Source organism: Numenius arquata, chromosome 5, assembly GCF_964106895.1.
Source record: "Numenius arquata chromosome 5, bNumArq3.hap1.1, whole genome shotgun sequence".
Taxonomy (NCBI): Eukaryota; Metazoa; Chordata; class Aves; order Charadriiformes; family Scolopacidae; genus Numenius; species Numenius arquata.
In genome coordinates, this window is record NC_133580.1 from 39428572 (window position 1) to 39451533 (window position 22962).

A 22962-nucleotide genomic window follows, 5' to 3' on the forward strand; every position below is an offset into this window, starting at 1 on the left:
ATGAGTACCCTGCGCACACAGCATGTAATGGGAAATAACCTAGAGCAATACATGCAGTAACACCCCAAGGATGTGAAAAGGGGCAGATGAAGTCATAGGTACACTTCCATTCTTCTGATTCCTTTCAGCCCAAACAAAACCTGCCAAAGGAATATCAAGGACAATAAAGTTCCCAGGAGCTTTAGACTACAAGCCTGTGAAAATCAGTAAGAGTCTTTCCTCTGATTGCAGAAGGTGTTAGGGAAGATTTGGACATATGATTACTTTGCGCTGCATGGCTAAGATTACATTCCATTAAGATTACGTTGCATTACGTGCAACAGACCCCACAGATCTTGAATCTGCTACACAGGTTATTGCGTTACAGAACACCATTGTCATATTGAGGGCTGTTTCAATCATAGCTTGTTGATACCAGTATTGGAAAATGAATGTATGGTATAGTGAAAGAGTGTATAGTGGTATAGTAGAAGTAATGAATCTTGCTGAAGTGATCTTAAAAAAAAGATCTTATTGCTGCACCTGAGAAGTATTATCACGACAATCCCAAATGTCAAGTCTCAGGCCATTATGATTTGAGACAGATAACTAGAAAATACCCATAATTCAGTTTTATGTCAGTAAAGTAACTCCATCTTCAGTAAGTGAAATCCAGGAATACCATGTAAGGCAACATTTTTATTCAGGATTACAGTAACAATATAAACTGTAAGAGCAAAGTCCAAAGTAAAAAATGGAACTTATTAAAATACTTTCTTTTATAGAGCTTGTGTAGCAACACAAACCATATTGAATTGAATGTAGATGTTCTTGGCCAGCTAGTGGCTTTCCCAAAGTTATTGTCTCAGCAGCTGCCTTTTCATACAGCATAAAAGGGTCCTATGTTACTTTTTGGTTTCATGGATCTCAACAAGAATTTCCAGATGAAGTTAGCATCTCTAATTGGAAAAAAAATATGTACACCACCACTTAAAAAGTACAGCAGTTGTTTTTCCCCTATAATCACTGACTACAACTCTTGGCTTTCTGATGCAGGAAACTCCTCCTGTGAGCCATGTTCAGGGGGACACAAAATGGAGAAGCTGCCTTGTGGGATTTGAGTTAGAGAAAGCATTTTCTAAAAGGCTCCTTTCACACCAGCATTCCATCCCATGCATGTCCCGGTTGTGGCTAATGCCACAGCTACTCTCCCACTCCTGAATACCAAAAAGCACCTGGGCAGCAGGTTATGAGCTGTACCTAGTACAGGAGGATCCCCAAACGGGAATGTAATTGCATGCTGTAGTGAATAAGCTGATGCACTTTATGGAAGAGCGTCAGATATAGTCCAAATGTGCGTAATGCATGTGACCTAACAGTCCTGATACTGATAGGGTCAGGCCTTGAAAACACAGCCCAGTATTAACAGCTTAGTCTGATGTACTTTATTTTGTTGACTTACAGCCCTTCCTTCAGCTGCAACCAAATCTTGCCTAAGACTTACCAGGTAGTCTTGATTCAGCAGGCATCTGGAACGGAGGCTGGTCCCTCTCAGCAAATCACTTGGTTGAATTCTTTAATTCATCTTCCAAACTTCTGAAAGGGGATCCCTGTTTTAGAAAACTAAATCAATCATTGCCTGCTTTAACTCTGCCTGGGCTCTTCTCAGTTCACGTTTTACAAATATCACCTCAGATGCTAGAAATTCCACTTGTATTACAATGGCATTATTGCAAGAACAGGCTGCAAATGCAACCTACCAAGCCTGAATCAAATCAGAAGGCAGCAACTTTACAACTGTCTGAAGTAATTTTGACCTTTGCAGGTATCAGCACTTTTGGAAAAGTGTTGCTCAGGTACATAAAATTGTCAGGATAAGCTATTTTCCAAAAACCATATCCAAAATGAATATTATGTAATCTCTCTAGTATCATTTTACGAGCATGAGGGTTTACCCCATATACAGGCTGAGCGAGCAGCTTCCCTTGAAATTTAGGAAGAATGGGGATGTTGTTAACATCGATTCGCAATCCAGTCTTCTCGTTTCCTGGCCCTGTGCTGGCACACCCTGACTGGGATATGCTGTCAGGACTTCCTTGACATTTTGTGTCCTCGAAACTACTTTATAGGTGTGGAGAGAGAAGACTACACAACATCAGAGGGTAAAACTCCTAGGTGTTGTCTTAGATCTTCCAGTAGTGTAGATTCACTACCATCAGTAGGCACACAAAGATTACAAAGGCCATGTAGCTACAACATTTATATTGTATGATATGTTTTCCCATTTTCCCAAAACTTACTTCCTACCAAACAGAAGTAGATGGTGACCTGATGTACTCAAATCCTAGTTAATTGGTGACAAGCTGACTCCTCCTCAGCTATAGGGAAATATAGCCTTTTGCCTGGTTACAACAGCATGATTTATTATATCTCTGTTGCCAGTTTCCTGGAGATTGAAGACATTCCTAGAGATTTGCAATTCTTCAGTTTTTGTTTGTTTTTCTACACAGATATATCAACCAGTAGTTCAGTTATTTCTTCTAAAAATTTTCTTTCCTCCCTTCAAAACTAGCATACTATTTGTATGGTTTTAACTGGTTATATTGAAACTTCTGTTCTTAGTCATTCTTTAAAAAATCTAGAATTGGTTTTCCCAGTAGATTTGGAATGTGTTAAGCTATGTAGAATTGATTATTATGCCTACATGACCTCAAAGCAGAGTTTCCCTCTACAGTTCTTAGAATGCCTACTGAGATGGTTTGCCAAATTTCTGATGTCTATCCATCCATAATTTTTCTCCCTACTTACTAGCAATTTTAACAGGTTTTAACACAGATTCAGAAGATGCGATTTCAAAAGATTTTAAATGTTGTCATTTGTTAATTTACATGGGAATTTCAACACACATACTCCATCTTTGGGATTGTTTGGGGTTTTGGGTTTGTTTTTTTTTTTTTCATAAAGGATGTGAACAGTTCAAATTTTAATCTTATTTTGCACTATCTTACTACAGTCTGAACTTTTCCAATTTTACTTAGATCTAGAATCCATCTGGATTGAATACATCTATGGCTCTACTGACTTAATGTAGCAAGTTCTCTGCCCATGAGCTACTTCCATCAAGTATTTGTCTTACAATCCTCCTAGGGATCCTCTTCTTATTACCTCTTGAATATATTTTGATGCTTTTTAAGCAAACAAAAAAAAAAATCAGTAGTCTCCTTAGGATTTTTTTTTCATACACTGAAGCCAGGTATGGCCGCAGATGGTATAAAGGGCTTTAAACTAAATGGGTTTTTCAAGCGGTGCTTGAAAGCGTGTTATTTCTGAGCTGCCCTTGACATGTTGTCAGCAATCGTCTGCTCAAAAACTCCTGTCATAAGGGTCATACCTTACCTGGAGAACCCTGTAAGCATCCAATGCAGTGTTTATTCACATCGGCTACTGACAAGGATTCAACAACACACACAAAGAAAATAGTACTGAAAGCACTCATTACTATGCTTTTAACTTCACTAGCCTTTGAAAAATGAATGCACAGAAACAGAAATGTCTGTGACCATTCTGTTCCTCAGATTCTTCACTTTTTAGGGGGCATTTATCTTCACAAAAGCTAAATGGATGCACTGGGATATGAAACAACTGAGGATGCATTTCTGTTCCTGCGAAGAGAACCATTGCACAGGGCACTGACACCAGGGCGCACACTGCCCTACCTGTACCTACCTAACCCCTAGGAACCTGCCAGGCACTCTAATTAATCTTCTGACGCAGCATCAGGCGACTCCCAACAACCCCAGCTGGAGAAAAGCATTTGGAAAACCCTTTTTTGATGCGTAGGGAAGAACCGTAAGACAGCGGTTCGAAGTGTTTCCCGCTGAGGCGAGCCTCGGGGAAGATAAACCGCAGAGGGATGTATGCCTTTCCTAGGCCTGTCCCTCCTCTCCTCTCCCACACACGCCGGCCTGGGGCGCCGACCGCCCCCGCCTCAGCCTCAGCAGCTGAGGAGGAGCAAGGCGAGCCTCAGACCTGGCAGTGCGCACAAGGAACGCACCTAGCCGCCAGACCACCGGCCCGGCTGGCCGCCCTCCAGTTCCTGCCGGCCAAAGGCAACGGCGCCCCGGGCCCCTCCACCAACGGCGAAGGGCCGCGGCCCACGCGCTCTCCGCTCCCACTGCCCCGCGCTCAGCTCCCCCCCCCCCCCCCCGCACCGCCGCATCCCCTCAGCCTCCCGCAGTCCCGCCTCCGCCTCTGATTGGAGAAGCGCACGGCGGCCGCGCCCGCCATTGGACGCTAGAGCAGCGGCCGCGCTCTCCATTGGCTGTCGGCGGACGCCACTCGGGGCGGTGGCGAACGGGGGAGGTAGCGAGGCGATCGGGTCCGATTTTCGCGGCGGCGGCGGGGTGACGGCGGCACCATGGTGAGGTCCCTCGGGCCACCTTCCCTACCCGGGACACCGGGTCTAGTGGAGGACGCCTGGCTTGGTCTGGTGTGGTCCGGGCCCATGGTGGGAGGGAAGAGGATGAATCCGCTTGGGAAGAGGGAACCGTGAGGGGACCCGGGCCCCAGCCCTTTGTTTTGAGGGAGATTATGGGGGGAGGTTGGGGAGGTGGTGTTTCGGAGAGGTCGGGGTGGGGTGGGGTGGGATGCTGCGGAGCGGTGGGAAGGGGCTTTCCCCCTACCCGCTCGCTGCCTGACCGCGCCGCCGCCTCGCCCTGCCCCGCAGTACGGCTTCGTCAATCATGCCCTGGAGCTGCTCGTCATCCGCAACTACGGCCCCGCCGTCTGGGAGGACATCAAGTAAGTGTGCGTGTGTGTGTCCCCACGCGTGTGCGTGGTCCCTTCCCCAGGCCGCGGGGGCGGGTTGGGCCGGGAGTGGGGGAGCGGGCAGGGCGGCCGCAGCCGTCCCGCCGGGCTCTCCGGTACCGGCAGGTCTGTGTAAGCGCCTGTCGTCCGGCAGCGGCCCCCGGGAGGTGACTCTCAGGCCGCTGACAAGACCAGCGCGGGTCTTGCTGCCTTTCGTCCTGCTCGGGGCCTGTCTTAACGCCGCAAAGACCCGCCTTACTCCATCCTTACTGGTCTCCAGGAGCCGCAGCGGGGATGGCGTTGATCCTTGCGTTTACCTTGCGGTTATACAAAGTATATGGCAGAAGTAACGTGCAGGGAAAACGTCCCAGAAACCACAGAAGCCCTTCCTTGAGTCAGACCACCAGATGAACCATGCAACTGTTACATGCCTTTGCGTTCCTGAAGGAATTGAAATACAGTTTTTTGCTAGTAAACCCTATCTAAAATTAGTGTGAGATTTTGGTAATGTGCTCAAAAAGTCACTGCTGTAAAGAAATACATATAAGAATGCACATATAAGAACGTACGTATAAGAATGCGCATATAAGGATGTTTTTTGGCTTTCTTCTGTTGAACCTGATTTCTTGTGTCCAGCCCTTGCTTATCTGGCTGTATAGCATTTTTCCAAGGAGGTGACTGTCTTCACTTTAAACTTGTGATGAACTGTGGGATTGCAAAAAAAAAGTTTGAAATGGGTAGCGCGAGCAAAAGTCTATTTGCCATAAATATGGTAATGTTGATACTTGGGCAAAACTACAGGAAATATTTTTAAAAAGACTTAAATGCTTATAGAGTTGTAAACTTACTTTGTACAACTTCAGGTAACTGTATTTAGAAGAAAGGGTTTAATATGATCTCTTGATAATGTATGTTTTAAGGGAGAAATAGATTATCCAGTTTGGAGAAAGTGCTCTTCTTTCAACTTACAGACACATTCTTCTGTACTCCTCTCTCCCATTTTTTTGGGGCCAATTTTGATATCTCAGTGTAGCTGTCTTGCCATTGTCCTAATACAATTTTTGGACTTAAAGGACTGCTCTCGACTGTGAGATTTTTGTGACCATGACACTTTTTTCATTAATCCGTTCATTAAGAATGTGGTATTTGTACACAGTACCATGAAATCAGAGAATTATAGAAAGGTTGGTTGGAAGGGACCTCTAGACGTCATCTAGTCCAGTTTCTGTTCCAACCAGGACTGTTACTGGCACTAGATCAGGGCTCAGCTACGACTTTTGTCTTGCCGAGTCTTTAAAGTTATTAAAGAAGGAGAGAGTCCACAGTTCTGGTTCAGCAGACATTGACTGTTCCAGTGATCCCTGACAGTTAGTCTATAAATTACTTTTGCAAATGCAGTCCTCTCAGTTGCGTAGATGAGTCTTTAGTGAATGCCACACAGTTTTCTCTGTAAGTTGTGAGCTATATGTTTATTTTTCTCACATACCTCATCTAAACACACTGATCTATTTTGAATTCTTATGGTTTGATAATGGTTTTATGTGACACATGTAAGAGCCTTCATTTAAAAAATAGTGATACATACATCTTTTTCCATTAAAATTGTAGTAAAATATGTATAGAATATAATAAAGAATGTTCAGTCTTTCCTGGCATGCCATCCGTTACCAAGATGCTTTTGAGTATTATGGTCCACTTTTGTCCAAATTACCCACTGAACAGAATTTGTTCTTAAGATTAGTCCGAGAAGATACAAAGTTTCATCTTTTAGTACAAGATCATGTTGTAGACTGTCAGAGCCGGGTCATAATTCCTGATCCTTTCTCTTAAGATCTTACACACACCTAATAGAATACTGAAGATAACTAAAGCCTATGAAGAATTTTACTCATTTAATGTTTTGGAGAAATTTAATAGAAAGCTACGAAATATTTTGTTAAGGTCAGCTGTGAAAATTCAGGAAGCTGCTACATCCTGTTTCTGGTTGTCAGCTGAGAAACATTTCCATCTTGTAGCAGCCCGACAGCTAGGCTCTGCTATTAACTCACAGACAAGATGGCATTCTGGAAACTACCACAATGCCACCCAAAGGGAAGAATGGAACATGGTCTGCAAGAGCCAGCCAACATACCTACAACAGCTGCCATAGCTCCTTATGCAAAAGGTGTTTGCAACAGGGTGTTTATTCAGCAGGATTTATCTTAAAAAGTAGTGTGTCCTGGAGTTTAGAAACCAGCAAACAAATTCCTGAATATCTCACTGGAACAGGCTGTAGTGGTTCTGATTTAGGGGATGGTACAGGATCAACTGATAGCCACTAAGTGCTTGTTGTTTAAGTTCCTGTGGTGCGTTTACAGAGATGTTAGATATTTTACCTCATGTAAGCAAATATGGACTTGTTGCAAAGGCTTTGTTAGAATTGTTAATCGTTTAGGAAACAATGGGAAGATATAGACCAGTGTTGTGGCATGCTGAGTTCAATCAGTTAAATCACTGATGATTGAATTGGAGGAGTAATTGTTGAAGTGAACAGTCTTCGGCTGTTTAAAAAAATTAGAGGAACTTTGCTCTGTTAATATGGTTGAATTTGCATCAACTCAAGCATTTCTGTGAAGCAGAAAGTGCTCTGGGTAGTTCAGTACAAAATTTGGCATCTAAGCTTTTTTTTTTTACTATTGAGCTGATCACATTTTGCTGTTTTGTTCTTGCTGAAGTCACTGCAGAAGCTGTGAATCAGCATTGCAGAGTAGTGGGTTGAGATTGCCGAGTGGTTCTGAAATGCCAGTGGGTGAATTTGTACTTAATATTGATAGAAGTTAAAAGAACACACAGAACTGAATAAACTGAAGTAATGAAAACAGGTCATTCTTCAAAAAAGTACATTCAGAAAAGTTAAATGCTGAATTGAAAGGGTATACTCCATCTGAAGCATGAAAACTCTTCTGTAGCTTCTTCAGTCAAAAGTGACGTTGAGTGAAGTTTTTAAATACAGAATTTGGGAGACCAAATAGCTGAATTTGATGCTCTTATGAGAGTGGTGGTTTTATTGCCATAACTTACTGTTAACTAAGTCAGAATGATGATTTCACGTCTCTGTTTCTGCTCTATCATTCATTTTTCAACATTTTGGTGAAACCATGATCTATCTGAAAAAGGTACCTACTGATTTTGTTTTTAAATTGAGTGGAATTCTTGGTAAAGTTAGACTCCTTGGTTTTTTTCCTCCACTTTTAAAACAAAGCATGACTAAACGACTGACTTTTTTTTTGCATGTCAGGCAACCTTTACAATGAGGCACTAAGCTCATGGAAAAATTGCAGTATATACTCTGCAATTTTACTGAGTATCAGTTTTATCGGCTCAATGGAAATATGGCTTGGTTTTGCTAAAGAACTAGAATTAAAATGTTTAAAACCCAGAACAATTCAAAGCCATCTATTTCTGAACCAACATTGTTGCATTCAAAATGAGATATGGCATATGAGCGATGAAAGGTGATCTTGATTTATGGAGCCTTTATTCATTTTCTCAACTGCAAAGTCTCAAAAATTTGTTTCTCCTTAGTCTTCCTCTCTGGTGACCACTCATAGAATTGAGAATTTGGGCTTTTGTTGTGGTTAAGCCCTAGAACCAGGAGAGGGATTTAGTGAAGCTGAATGAGAGATGGGGAGTGAGAGCCACTTGAGAGAGTCCTTCTGCAGTTGCTGAATTCTGCAGTAGCGGATTTTTCTTAGTGGAAAGTGAAGATGATTCAGCATAATAATTTCTTTTGCTTACTGGCAGTTGTAAGCTGCATATACACTTCACATTGTACTTCACTCCTTCAGTCCTTGGAAGGGAAGACTTAGAACCTGGAGTACATGGTCCTGAAGACATGCTTCTCAGATCAGCACTCCGCTAGCTCTGCAAATTTATTAGTAAATAAACTGTTACTTTGAGCTGTTAACCACATTTTTGCTGAGAAAACGCTTTTGATTTGTCCCTTCCCTGGTTAAGAGACGGGCCTCTCTCAAATCCCTTACCTTGTCATTGTTACATCCAAAGGGCTATTTCAGATTGTGTGGCCACAATTGCAATGGCTTGAAAAGATGGTTCTCAAGATTCCTTTGGCATTAGATATCTTCAGTTCCTCTGCAGCCAACGTAAACGCTAGCTAACATAAACTAAAAATTGTCAGGCCTGACCATTCTCACATACACCCCGTTGGGTGTGCTCATGTCTGATCAAGGCCAAATTTGTACTGCTGGGTGATATGGTTGTGTGTGAATGTGATAGGAGGTAGTGTGTGTGGAATTCCTGTCTATGTACCTGTCCAAAACAAAACAGAGAGATTACCCACTTTAAAAAAAAAAAATAAAAATCCAAGGCTTATGAAGTTCTGTCTTCTCTGATATGTTTTTGTGGTGGACATGTTTAAATAGGTGTGTGGTTACATATTTTTAAATGGGGCTTCTATCATGATAAAATCTGAGTTCTTCTGCAACGGGTGTTACATCTGGCTGAGCTGAAGAGCCAATATATGTGCAATTCTGAGCACACCATTCAGCAGCTCTGAAGGTTTAATTGTATAACAAGCATTAACAGGGATGTATTCTTGAAACAGCTCCAGGACAATATGTGGGAGCTAGAGCACTGTTGTCAGCTGGGAACATGTACATAATAATTTATGCTGTGTTTCCCAACAGTATCCCTCTGTGTTTGATTTAGTGAATACAGAGTTTTCCCACAGACTCCTAAATCTGAATTTAGGCCAGGTTAGATGCTCAAACTGTGACACTTTCAAATATATTGCCAAGAAAAGGAATGACAAGTCATCTTATTAAGGAATATATTAAAGTGCTTCATCACAAGACTGTAGAATAAATTAGTATTTTTCTGCAGAGGTATATAAAAGATCTGGTTTTGGGAAATGAAATGGCACAACCAATCAACTGCAGTCTTTATCTTCCTTCTGTTTCTGTGGTAGGAGTCTGCACAAAAACGTGTAGCCTGATGAGCATGGAAAAACCAGAACAGAAGTTGAAAGCTCTGTATTTGCAAAAAGTAACTACCTAGAGGTCAAGCCAGTTTTTAATTGATTCTTGAAAATAATATCTCTGTTGACACTTGCACAGTAGCAAAACAGGCATTTTGTGCCCTGAGAGCTGTGTATCCTTTGCTGGCTGTACTTTAGTATGGGGTGCAGAAAGCTGGTAATAGTCTTATTTTCTGGTGCTCAATGCTTAAATGTAGAATTAAGGCATCAAGCTGCTTTTGCCCTTTTTTGTCCTCCTTTTGTGGGCTAGGCTGTCATGTGCTGTCCACACATGCTCTTAAATGCCGGGACTCCAGGTCTGGGGAACCTGCTGGGTAGCACAAACGGTACATGGACCCAATGGTCTGGAAGTGCACACAAAGGAAGATCAAAAGTCAATCCCTTGTCCTGTGAGGAAGCAAGTTTTTGTTGTTCTCCCCCAGACTGCACACATCCAAGGCTCCAGGCTAGGAGAATTTGTTTTCTGTAACTGTCCTGTTAGGGTTACAATGGTGAAACATGGAGGATTGAAAAATTATCCTGGTGCAATATAACTGGAAAGCTTCTCTTCTCAGTTACAAATTGGATTCAACTGAAGTGATAGAAAACCCTGTACAATTTGGGGGACTGAAATAAACTGCAGGGCTATCATTTGCCTTTAGAAAAGACACAGACACAGAAACTTCTGCATCATATTGGTAAAGGTTAACATAGGTCAGACTTTGGTTACTCAGTGTGGCTTTTGCAATAAAACGTCTGTGATTTAAGAATACGTGTTTATTTGGTAAATTTTCAAAGGCATTCCAAGCAGTTAGGTGTATCCGTGTTATTGCAGGTTGGCTTGTTAAGTCAGGAGAGGTAAATGCTTTTATTAATTTATGCATTTTAAAATGTCTGCCATTGACTTTCACTAGAATTTATGTACTTATGAACTCATTGACACGATGTGATATCTTGATTAATTTTATTTGCAGTTATATTCCAAAATAGTAAATAATATAAAATCAAATAATTTAATAGAAAATCTACTCAGCTCTGCCTTTAAGAATATATATTATGATATTTTTACAGGAGACAGACTTGGATTTTTTTTTAAACTTGCATTGTTTCCTGAGAATTTCTCGCATAGCAAAACCTGTCCATTTTTATACTTCTTAAACAAAGCAAATAATAAAAAACCTTTTGTAGTTGCAGAATAAAGGCACTAGCTTGACTTACTGTGTTCAGAATATCGTCTTGTCAAAGATACTTTTCTCTGCTTACTAATACGGCATAACACAATTTACGTTTGTTGATAAATCCTGTAAAAATCAAAGCTTCGGGCTGTTACTGTTGCTTAGCACGATGTTTTGATGTAATAATAATTCATACTATAGTATAGTTTGCCTTTTCAGAAACCTAGAAAAATATGCACAAAAGCTGTAATGAAAGACTTGTTACAGGTTGCAACAGTAAGCTTTTATGAGGTGTTGGAATTCAGGTAACTTGTAGGTCTGGTGCTGGTGGTGTGCAAAGTCCATGAAAACTGTGTTTTGAGCGTAAAAAGTGTGGAGTACCTTGAAAAAACAGGTCCACTTACCTGTCTCAAATTGGGCATGAAAATTAATGAAACTTTTTTGATCCGTGGTAGTCTTGCCCATTTAAAATGGAAATGGTATAATTGGCCTGATGAGCTTGTTGGAGAGCTAATTAATGCTTGTGCATGCAAATAGTATAGGGGTCAATTCCACAGGAAGGCTTGTTAGAAGGGAATAATTCTGTCGTCAGAGCTGGATTTGAAAACTATGCTGTAAGTCAAGCTTGAGGTCACAGGATCACAGAATCACATGGGGTTGGAAGGGACCTCTGGAGATCATCTAGTCCAACCCCCCTGCCAAAGCAGGTCCACCTAAAGCAGATTGCACAGGAACTTGTCCAGGTGGGTTTTGAATGTCTCCAGAGAAGGAGACTCCACCACATCCCTGGGCAGCCTGTTCCAGTGCTCTGCCACACTCAAAGTGACGAAGTTGCTCCTCGTGTTTAGGTGGAACTTCTTATATTCAAGTTTGTGCCCATTACCTCTTATCCTATCCCTGGGCACCACTGAAAAAAGACTGGCCCCATCCTCTTGACACCCACCCTTTAAGTATTTATAAACATTGATCAGATTCCCCCCTCAGCCTTCTCTTCTGTACACTAAAAAGACCCTCAGCCTCTCCTCGTAAGGGAGATACTCCAGGCCCCTAATCATCTTTGTGGTCCTCTGCTGTACCCTCTCCAGCAGTTCCCTGTCCTTCTTGAACTGGGGAGCCCAGAACTGGACACAGTACTCCAGATGGGGCCTCACCAGGGCAGAGTAGAGGGGGAGGATAACCTCTCTTGACCTGCTGGTCACACTCTTCCTGATACACCCCAGGATGCCATTGGCCTTCTTGGCCACAAGGGCACATTGTCGGCTTATGGTCATCCTGTTGTCCATCAGGACTTCTAGGTCTTTCTCCTCAGAGGTGCTCTCCAGCTCTCCAGGTCATACATCGATGAATGAGATACAATAAAATACGGAATAGTTGTGTCTTAACTGGCTAGGATGTAGCCTCAGTACTGAAAGAACTGGTAGCCTGAAGGAAAAAAGGAACAGGTTCTGTGGGCTCATGGGTGTGACTGGTAGGTTGTGTCACGGAGGCTCAGGGAGAAGCGGGGAAATGTGGCTTGGAGCAAACTGCACTAATGTTGCTGTGAGAGGTATCTGAGGCCGTCTTTCCTGCTTTCAAAAAACATCAAAAAACCTCATCAAATGCTTATGGCCCTTTATGAGACACTTGTTTTATTGCTTCAATATCATTCTGGAAAATGTCATGTTTTCTAAGTTCTCATCTGACTGTAGTTTCTATACATGAGGCAATCCTTTAAAAAGCATGTAAAGTACCATAGTCTATACCAATCTGTCTACAATGTTAACAGTGTCACTTCTGCTAGGAGAGAAAATGGATAATTATCAGCTTAGAATGGAAAGGTTTTGGAGAAACTATATTTGTATATGTAGATACATATACATGTAAATATTTCTGTATGTGTGTGTGTATATTATGTCTACTTAACTGGAGCGTGGCCTGGGCAATAAAAATGCATACTGAACAGAAGGTAAGAATCAAAGATCTGTACAAAATGTGAGGTGTGGCATTTCAATTAAGTATCATGTGTAGTCGAAGTGAGAGAAGGGCTTTCCAGTTATTTGTGATATTTCTCAACAAGGACTGATTTGCAAGAGAACGTTGGTGCCAAACTCCTTTTAAATGTCTGAGCGTAGGCTTGGATGTGCCTAGGACTTCAATTTGTTTTGATCCTATTAATACCTTTGGGATTTCTCCCATCAAATTGGTGACTTTCCTGTTCCTTTTTTACGTACTTCTCTTCCCAGGAACTGCAGGAAAAGTCCAAGTAGCTAACAAGTGGGTTATGGATTTTACCACATAGGCACATTAGCTGTATGTTGCAGTGGTGGTCATCAGTCCTACCTTAATCATCTCTCCTGTTTTGTTGAACTGCCGTGAGCTTGCTTGATATTTCCCTTTCCCAGCCCACAACTAGTTTATTATAAATAATGCTTGCTTTACGGTTAACTTAAAGTTACTGATTCTTTCATGCTTGAAAACGTTGCAGACATACTGTGTTAAATATCTTGTCTTCTCCCCATGGACACTGATGAAAAAATAGATCTTATAATATAAAAATCTTATATTATTATGTGTATAATATATATATTATTTTATAATACTTATTTTGCATCATGTAGGACTCAGTTATAATTAATTGCAGTGGTCTGTGAAAAAACATGAAAATTGATTTTCCTTAACAACATATGGTTTTACCTAGTCCTGAAGATGGAGTGTTTTGTTCAATCGTTCTCATAACAATTTTGAAAAAAATACAGATTACTTATAAATCGATGTCAGAAAGAGACTCTGGAAAGCTGTTAGTGGTGAAAGGCCAATAGATAATTTTTTTTTAACCCATATACCTCTTAACATTAATGTGTGTTTATCCAGAAAGTGGCATTAAGTGGGAACATTTATTGTTGTTTGTGTTTCTAAGTCTTTATTTCATAGTATTCCGAAGTTCTAAGCAGTATTTTTTAGTTTTCTTAAAACTGATGCTGAAGAGATAGTTCTTGATGGGTCTGGAGGTTAATATTCAGAAGATTTATAGGGTCAGGACACTATGCTTCCTGCTACTCCAGTTCCTCACAGTGGAAGGACCGGCTTGGAGGTCAGGAGTTTAAACCGTGTGGATGCCAAATTCTTTAATTTGTCTGGGAAAGACTTGGCTAAAAGCAAATAGTGGCATGTTGTGAAACATGGTGTGAGTGTTCTTGCAGTACCTCTCAGGTACTTTGCAGTTTTCCCAGAACTGGGAAGTGCTTTTAGACCTGTCAGGATACCAGGTGTTAGAAACATATCACTTGCTCTTATAAATAAAATGCTTAAAAGAGTATTTTATAAATACCATTCCTTTTAGTTAACTTATGTAAAAGGAAGCAAAATAATGCTAGTGTTATATTTTTAATAATATTTTTAGTATTTGGAGTGGTAGCAAAGAACTTGTATGTTTGTTAACCGTATCTTCTAGGATTATCTTGTTTTGAAAACCTACATTAAACACTCTCCTATCCAGCCTGTAAAACTGGGAAATAGCTCAGAGCTCTGAAGTCTATAAATATACACCTATTTACTTTACCCAGAACGTCATTTTCCTGGACAGATTCCCATTTTTATTTAATCTTGTAACTTAATATAATTTATGTTTTTCCCAGCTGGGTGTTTTAAAATATCTCGGGACCATCCACAACATGTACAAGTCTATTTTCTTTTTTTTTTCCTTTTGGGAGGAGTGAGAAGTTCAATATTTTTAGTAATTTTTAGCAAAGTGTCTTTGTGAAATACATGAAAAAAAAGATGAGAAGCCTTTTGAAAACGCAAGCCATCTATGAAGTAATATAATGAACAGTGAGTTTGCCATTTTAATGTGAAAGACGCAAAGATGATGATTCTGGTTTCACTGATACCATCTTTAGTTCTGACACATGTAATTCTGTTTAATGGTGTTATTCTTGGAACAGAATTAAACTTGAGATGCTCCTATCAGTGAGATCAGAACCATGCAAGGTTTCTAAGTGCAGTAGTGTTATTTTGTCATTAACATTGTTTTGACTGGTCTCTTCAATTTAATGAGTTCTTTTTCCATCCTTGGTACACCAAGAGTAGTTAAGCACAATGGTGGCAAAAGTCCCAACAGAAACAATACCTATCATGGAAGAAGTCCTAGAGGTGGTCTTGGAACTTGCTGTTGTTGTGGTGTGTTCAAGGTGACACACCCAGGGCCTGCACTTAGGAATAGAGTTTTGGTAGGAAGAGATCCAGTTGTGCTTTTGGGACACTAGATGATCTTTTAAAGTGATACCAGAAGTTTCTAAAAAATCATGTTGTTGTATCACAGAGAAGCCTGTGTATCTTCAAGGATACAAAGTAATCGTTCCTAGAGGTCCTGTTTCATCCTTTTTTCCTGTTTGTATCCATTACATTTTCCCAATATTTACTATATGCAAAGTTCTCTAATGGGAAGAGTTCTTTTTCTTAAGAATTTTTTTTTTTAATTCTAGCTTTATGACTGACTACAGAGAAAGGATAGCGAGTACTACTTCACATGTTCTGACAGCAGCAACCTTCTTTTTGATTGTAATTTACTCAAATTGCCTTTAAATGCTGCAATCTAACTGCAAAACTACATTAGAATCCACTCTGTGCAGAATGGGCTATATAAGTAAGACCAACCTGATGTGGTATCTAGGCCAACTGTGTTGTCTGTAAAGTCTCTAATAATGGCAAAAGAAATCCCTCTGAAATCAAAATAAAGAAAATATTTCCCCTATGTGAAGTAAAAATGTGTGCAATTTGTGGTTTAAAAATCTGCAGTGCAAGATCTGTTCTAATTTTTTTTGTCCACACTTAACATTTCATCCATCTCTGTGAATTATTAACATTAGCTTTGAACATTAGTAGTGTGTTTTCACATACTAAACTAGTTTCACAATGGGAAAGATTTTCAAAGGGCCCATTGTACACATGTAGTATCACCTATAACACTATTCTGTGCTGCCAACCCAACAGCAGTTTGGGGGGTGTTAGCATGACTGATGGAGGAAAGGCTGCTTTAAGATTTGATCCTGCTTTGATCTACTCAACAGCAATTTTTCCACTGATATCAAAGTCAAGCCTGTACATGAAAAATGGCCTCTGTATAGCTGTGTTATTTTCCATGGTGCAATGGTTAAGGTTCTTTTTTTCCCAAGTAAACTTCCTCACATTAACCTGGATAATATAAACATTCTGGAGGAAAACAAAGGCATTTAAAAAAAGTTTGGACTGGAATCTTTGTTTCCCACAATTCGAATAGCTCTGTGATTGCATTCAAAATTAGTCTAGAGTAAATAAGAAAGGCTGCCAGACTGTAGCAGTTTGGACAGGCATAACATAGGATGTTAGTTTTGAATCATGACATACCACATCCCATGTGCTGACAACAGGATTCCGTTTGGGCAAGAGGTTTTTTAATGTTTTGAACGTAAACTTACTGGGGAGCAAAGCACACCCTTCTTTTGTCTCTAGGAATGTAAATGAGACATTAATTGTAAATTCTGTTCTATCTGCTGTAGAAGTTATTTTGAAAGAAAGGCCGTATAAAAGTTAACATTTTGTTACTGTGGTGCTGCAACTTCACCAAAGGATTAACCAGGGCTTGGGAATTTGCCAGAGCTTGTTGCTTTTGGCTCATTTCCAGTCAAGCCCTTAAGAAAGCCACCAACATGTTATTGCTGTTAATGTCTTTGTGATCAAACACTGCAGTCTGCAGAAAACATTAGAGCTATGCTACTTTACTCCCACAATTTTATCTGGTCAAAACTGGGAATAAAGATTGCAGCAAAACATATCAAGGGAAATGCTACGGTTTTTCATAAAGCTATGGATTATGAAGTTTTCCATGAAATATGGTCAGCCAAATGTAAATTCTTTGCATCTAAGGATGCCATGTTATATTGTAGTTCTAATCGCAGTTCATGAACCATCTGTCAGCCAGGAGAGGAAAGCTGTTCAGGTGAGAACAGTTGCAACCTTGTCATCTTTTTACGTTCACATATTCATGTTTGTAGCCACACCTTGTTGTTCCACACAGGCAGGTTTGTTTTCATATGTGGTACTCAAAGATTATGGATTTAAAACCAGCTGTGTTACACTGGAGGAATTATTGTTGATGTACCGCCAACCGCAGCAGCTCAGCAAAGCTGACAAAGCAACCTCACTTTTAGTATTAGTTATAACAGTTTTCACAACACTATCATATATTTCTTCATATCACGCTTCTTGTAGAATCAATGTAAATGCAGGCAGATTTGATAGATCAGTTAGGGGTCGGGTAATTAGGTGAGGAAACTGCAGCCATAAGGAAACAATTTAGGGATTGCCCATGCACCTGAATGTACATTTCAATTACTTTGTCCTGTTTCCTAGACTGCTGGTGGTCACATCATGGTCAGCCTCTCTGGTGGTGATAGCTGTGATGCTGTGCTCTCTGATACAAGCTTATTAGGCTACCTGCGATTTTGTAGACTCGCTGAAGGACAAGCGCCTCTGTAAAAACAGGAGTGTTTTCACATTGCATTGACCATATTGGATAAGCTTGCAGCTTTATTTCCCCATCACGCGTAGCCTTAAGGCTAATCAGATATTTCAGAGAGAAAGACTTTTGGAAGTTCTCACTGCTGTCAGATTACTGAGGGAGGCAGAAAGGCTTCAGAAGCTGCAGACCCAGCTCAGGGGGCAGGAGAAAGGCTTCAGCTGACTTCACTGAACCTCCTGTCCTGTCCTCAGCCACTCTGGCTGCACATTGTTCTGTATGTACAGCAACTTCTGTGATCAGGTGATGAAGCAGACAGGAGAATCTATCCAGCAGAACAATAAACCACAAAAACAAATACCTAACAACTATATTTTAGCTCAACATCTAGCTAAAAGATTGAGATGTATCAGCACAACCGGGGATATAGGTATGGAGAAGGAATTGTCCTGGAAAGGAAAATAAAAGTTCTGGAATATAATAATTTTAAAGCACAGGTTTTAAAAAAGCCAATTTTTCTTTTGACAGAGGTTTAGATCAAAGATTGTCATGGGATTTGCCATATTTGTAGGACAAGCAAAGAGATTTTTGCCCATGTGGTTTTGAATTAATCCCTTGAAGGAGTAAATATTTAATTTGACAAATTTTCTAGAAAAAAATTCCCCAAATTAGATTGGCTTTTGTTGGATCACTTTCTTTAAATATATTTTTCTCTGTCTTTTAAAAATAAAAATAACTAAAAGGCAGGATTTTGTTTTGTTTTGCTTTGGAGGATTAGCCTCCAGTACAAGCACTGGGTCCTTTTCCTGCGCTGCTGGAACATCCAGCAGGACTGCTAATATTGAGGGAGAGTGAAGCCTTAGAGCAGTGAATTTCACCCCAGAAAATTATATCCAAGGAATGCAGATGTGATTGCTAATTGAACTATTTTTTGTTTAACTTTAGCAATAAAGTTATTTTAGTGGTAAATACACATCATTAAGGTTACAGACAAGGTGGCTGCTGTGTGATCCAAAGCATCTAGATGAAAATGGAGACAAACAAAATAACTAAAATAATCTTAATGGAATGGGCATTGAAATAACCAGTGGTGATTTTAAAAAGTGGTGGCTCGGGGAAACTGCAGGCATTGAAGAAAAACTTTGACAAAGTGAACTAAAGACAATTAAAATAAGAAAAAATGAAGCATGGCTTGGCACAAGGAAGGAAGCAGGAAAAGTTCCAATCAATGTAACTGGAAAGACATGTAAGAAGTTTTGAAAGAGATACCAGCATCATCAAATTGGGTGAATTTTTAATGGACAAAATTCTCACACGCAAAAACTATGTCTACTGGATTGTGCAAGTATGCAGTATTTTTGAGGATGTTCATTGCTTTTCCAGATGTGTGTGTTATCCTTTGTGGTTTGGCTGAGATCAGAGAGACTAAAAGAAATCACAGTGTCTTTCAGAGATGTGGGAAAGTTTGTTTACCCTTTGAAAACTTCTCTCCAAACTGTATCTGACTTCCAGTTACATATCACATTATGAGAATCAAAGAATCAAGATGGTTTTCTTTTCTCATGTTAATTTCAGTTCAGTTCTCAGGAAATATAAATTCTGCCTTCTTGTCCCTGACTGACCTCATGTGCTTCAAGACAACATTTCCCACTAATAACTCCAGCTCTCCTCCTACTTAGGAAAAGAAGGAATATGTGACAGGGAGCTGTTTTCAGGAATCAGCGAGACTTGATGCCCTGCAGGCTCATCTGAAGTTTTAGAGAATGGCTGGGGAAGAGGACCAGAAATACTACTTTGGAGTATGAAAATAAGAGCGTTCTAGGGGACTGGACTGCATGTACACATACCATTTCTGCTTGCTTCTTTATATTGTTTATTCAAATAATGAATAAATTATTGTAATTGATTATGTAAAAAAGATAATACTGTACTTTATATTTTTGTATCTATGAGAATACTCTTACAGTTTTATTCTACTTGCTAGTGCCCATTCTTTCATTCCTTTTGGGAAGTTCCCAAAGAGTTTAAGAAAAAAAACCCAACCATTAAGTTTATAATGGTTTTCATGCAATTGAATAGAGAATTATGTTCTTTTTTATGTAGAATTTGGTAGGATGTTTAGTCTCACCTCCCCTGTAGCCTTGTTGTATTACTTTGGGAAAATTGCTTAGCTTGTTTTTAGCTCATTATGCCTATTCATGGAATGAGTATAAAAATGTATATGTCAAGTAGCAGTTGCAAGACTTCATTAATTAGTAAAAAAAAGTAGATACATTTTTGAAATATAAAACCAATGTAGTATAATTTTTGATCAGCAATAAGAATGTGATGAGCAAGATTAAAGGAAGATGAAGAGGAAAAAGAAAATAATTGGTTCCAGACTTTCATTGCTAAGTGAGCAGTTTATCAAAGGCTGATGATTACTAATTGGAGGGTTAAATGGCAAGTAATTTCATTTAAGTCAATAGAGTACTACCATATGAGATTGGAATCGTGTCTTATCAGCAGTACCATTTTGCCATCTAGCAGTTTTAACATGAACAAAGGTACTTAATTCTCAGACCTCTCTCCTCTTTGAGTAACCCAGAAAATGTTTCTGTTTGTGTGGCTGGATAATTCCACCACAACTGTAAATGCCTGAAGTGTTGTGCAGGCATTATTATTTTGTATTATTTAATTTTTAAAATAAATTATGCCAGCTCTAGAAAATTAGAATCTAAGGTTCAGTCAGGGACTTTTGTTTTGGTTGATGGCTGATCATGTTAAGATAATGGAGACAAAGATTTAGATGTAAAAGAGGGTGTAAGATTTTACATAGTAGATTTTGAATCTACTTTTTATAGGTCTGTAGTTCCTCTTATGACCATTAGAGATTATATTGACTCTTAAACTGTATGTTTCAGCCTTACATCAAGAAGCATTTCTGTCCTAGTCAGCCCTTCATTACCGTGGTACTTGTAAATAATTTTTTCCTCATGGTTCTCTTTCATTTGTACATTAGAAAAATAATTATTCCAGTCCTGAGTTGATGAATGTTTTTATTTGCATGGCATATGCTTAGTTTTTTATAAAAAACTACGTCATTGTCTGCCACCTTGATATTTTTTCTAATTCTACGGCTTTTTCTGAAGAACAACACCCGGTACTGATTTTTATTTTGGTGTGACATAAGAAGGTGTAATTCAGTCATTCTCTTCTAGGCTTTCCTATCTCTTTGCCTTCTTTTGTTTTTCTAAGTGTTCTGCAGCATAGATCTGTGTTGAGATGAAAGGGTATCTTTTCTTTTTAATGAGGTAGCAGTGACCCTCCACCTGCAAAGATACTATTGATGCCCTGATCTCATTAGTCTTGCTGAGCCAAAATGCATTCTAAGTACATAAATTAGAGTGTGAGTCTTTTGTCTCCTCTTTTGTCACTATTTCTGCATAGCACATTGTCTCTAGAGAGAGTCATTGTAGGTGAAATCACAGAGGGTGAACAGCTATTATAAAAAATATACTGAGAAAGGAGGCTGTGCTCCTTTGCCAGGTGAGGATTTGACCAAACAGAGCATGGTTTCATTGGAGGCCACAGTGTGCCCACTGCATGACCCCGTCTCTCTGCTGAAGGAGAATTTGCCAGAGAATGAGGAGCAAATACAGAATGTGACTTGCACTTGCAACAGGGCAGAGCTGCAGCCGCATCCATTGGCATGCTCTGCATGCAGCAGGACCAGCCACACGGGGCAGCTGACTCTTCAGGGTCCTGGGGTCTGCCTGGCTGTGAAGGTGCTCCTTGTCATCTTCCAGAGAGCTGGGACTTAGCCACCACTGCATCACCAGTGGCCTTGCTCCTGTGTTAAACACGTGGAGGGTGAAACAGGAAGGAAGACACTTGTGAACTTCCCCTAGTAACTCCTGTCAAATGCAGGGCTTGGAAGGCACAATGGTTCATTGCCTGGGGATATCAACTTGTTTTCCTGAAGGAATAGAAACACCCTATTGAGTTGTGCTGCCTTTTAGACAAGCTGCTGGCTCAGTGTTCAAGCTGAAGAGAATAATAAATTATTCTGAAACCCAAAGGGGTCATTTTGGTTTGGGTTTTTACTTAGCAGCAGTGGTAAGTGTGCACATGACACATGCATGAGACTCGTCTCAAACCTGGTTTAAGAATTTTTTTCTTTAGTGAAGAAATGTATATTTTTATCGTGCTTTAGCTAAGTGGTGGCACTTCACTCATGAAGAACTGACCTGCAATGCGAGAACAAGGCCTTACAAAATCCTAGCATCCTTTTTTGCATTTCTATCTACTGGGCATGTGCAGAATTCTGAAAAAAGGGTATTTGATTAGCTACCTACATCTGGATTTTAGATTCCTCTTTGAAGGTATGTGCAAATGGTTGCTAAAAACATCCCATGCCTTTTGTAAATAAAGTATAATCAAAATTGGAAGGAATGAAAGCACTTGCTTAAAGTGTTGTAAGAGCCCAGTTTGGGCTGGATTATTAGATATTCCCCTGTTTTAGAATGCAAATTCTGTCTTTATTACTTCAGCAACTTCTTTGTGAGGCTCTGTATTGAAAAAATGTGTTTATTTTCTCACAGCTAATTGTTATTTCAGAGCACACATGGTCTGAAATATTTGTATTGTACCTTAATGACTCTGAGGTATGGAACAGATTTATTTCTATTTTTCTATCTTAGGTAACTTCTTAAAGGTAGAACCTACAAAGTTACTTTATTTAGAAGACTAATACCAAACAATATATAATCGATTTATTGATATGGTGCTTCTCTTTCAACCAAAAAGATTTTGTTCTGTTCTCTTTTTAGGAAGGAGGCACAGCTGGATGAAGAAGGACAGTTTCTTGTCAGAATAATTTACGATGATTCCAAAACCTATGATCTGGTTGCAGCTGCGAGCAAGGTCCTTAGTAAGTAATGCAGATATCTTCTTTGCTTATTGATCACATAAAAGATAACCCCCCAGAAGTAATCCACATAGCAGAGAGAAACAGGATTTAGTACAGAGGAAGTGAAAACAAGGTATTGGTCAAAGAAATAATTTTTAAAAAATCTCAGAAGAAAGGATTTTTTTTTTATCTAAGATATTTTTATTCCTTTTGTTCCTTGAAGTAATTTTTATTACTTCCAAACTATTCCAAGCCATAGGTACATCTAAAAGTGCAGTAATATACCTCATCCACAGAGCACGGTCTGTATTACAAGCAGTCATGAAGTAACAATATACCACTGTAACTACCTTGCCAATACACCCAGGTTTCAACCACTTCTGCAAGAGCAGCCCATGGTGGCTGCTGAATCCTTGATCTCTCTGCTGTACAAGCATCCTGAGTTACAGAAGTGTTTGTGGCATGGGCACATCTCCTTTCATAACTGCCATTGTTTTGGGTCACATTCATTTTCAATCATTGCAGCTCTGGTCTAGGATTAAAAAAGTAGAATTACGCCCATCAGCATTATTTTATCTGCAGACCCAAGTGCGGTATGAATTTGTTTTGAATCAGTAATTAGCTA

The 22962-nt window shown here is 39.8% G+C and overlaps 1 protein-coding gene across 1 annotated transcript in view; it reads left to right on the forward strand.

Moving 5' to 3' along the window:
* Positions 1 to 4349: 4349 nt before the first annotated feature.
* The window catches only part of GUCY1B1 (guanylate cyclase 1 soluble subunit beta 1), a 49336-nt gene continuing 30723 nt past the window's right edge, over positions 4350 to 22962 (forward strand). The window contains exons 1-3 of the mRNA XM_074147330.1: positions 4350 to 4399; positions 4706 to 4779; positions 22258 to 22358. Of these exons, the coding sequence (XP_074003431.1) occupies positions 4397 to 4399; positions 4706 to 4779; positions 22258 to 22358 (178 nt within the window). The 5' untranslated portion in view covers positions 4350 to 4396. The remainder of the gene's footprint in view (positions 4400 to 4705; positions 4780 to 22257; positions 22359 to 22962) is intronic.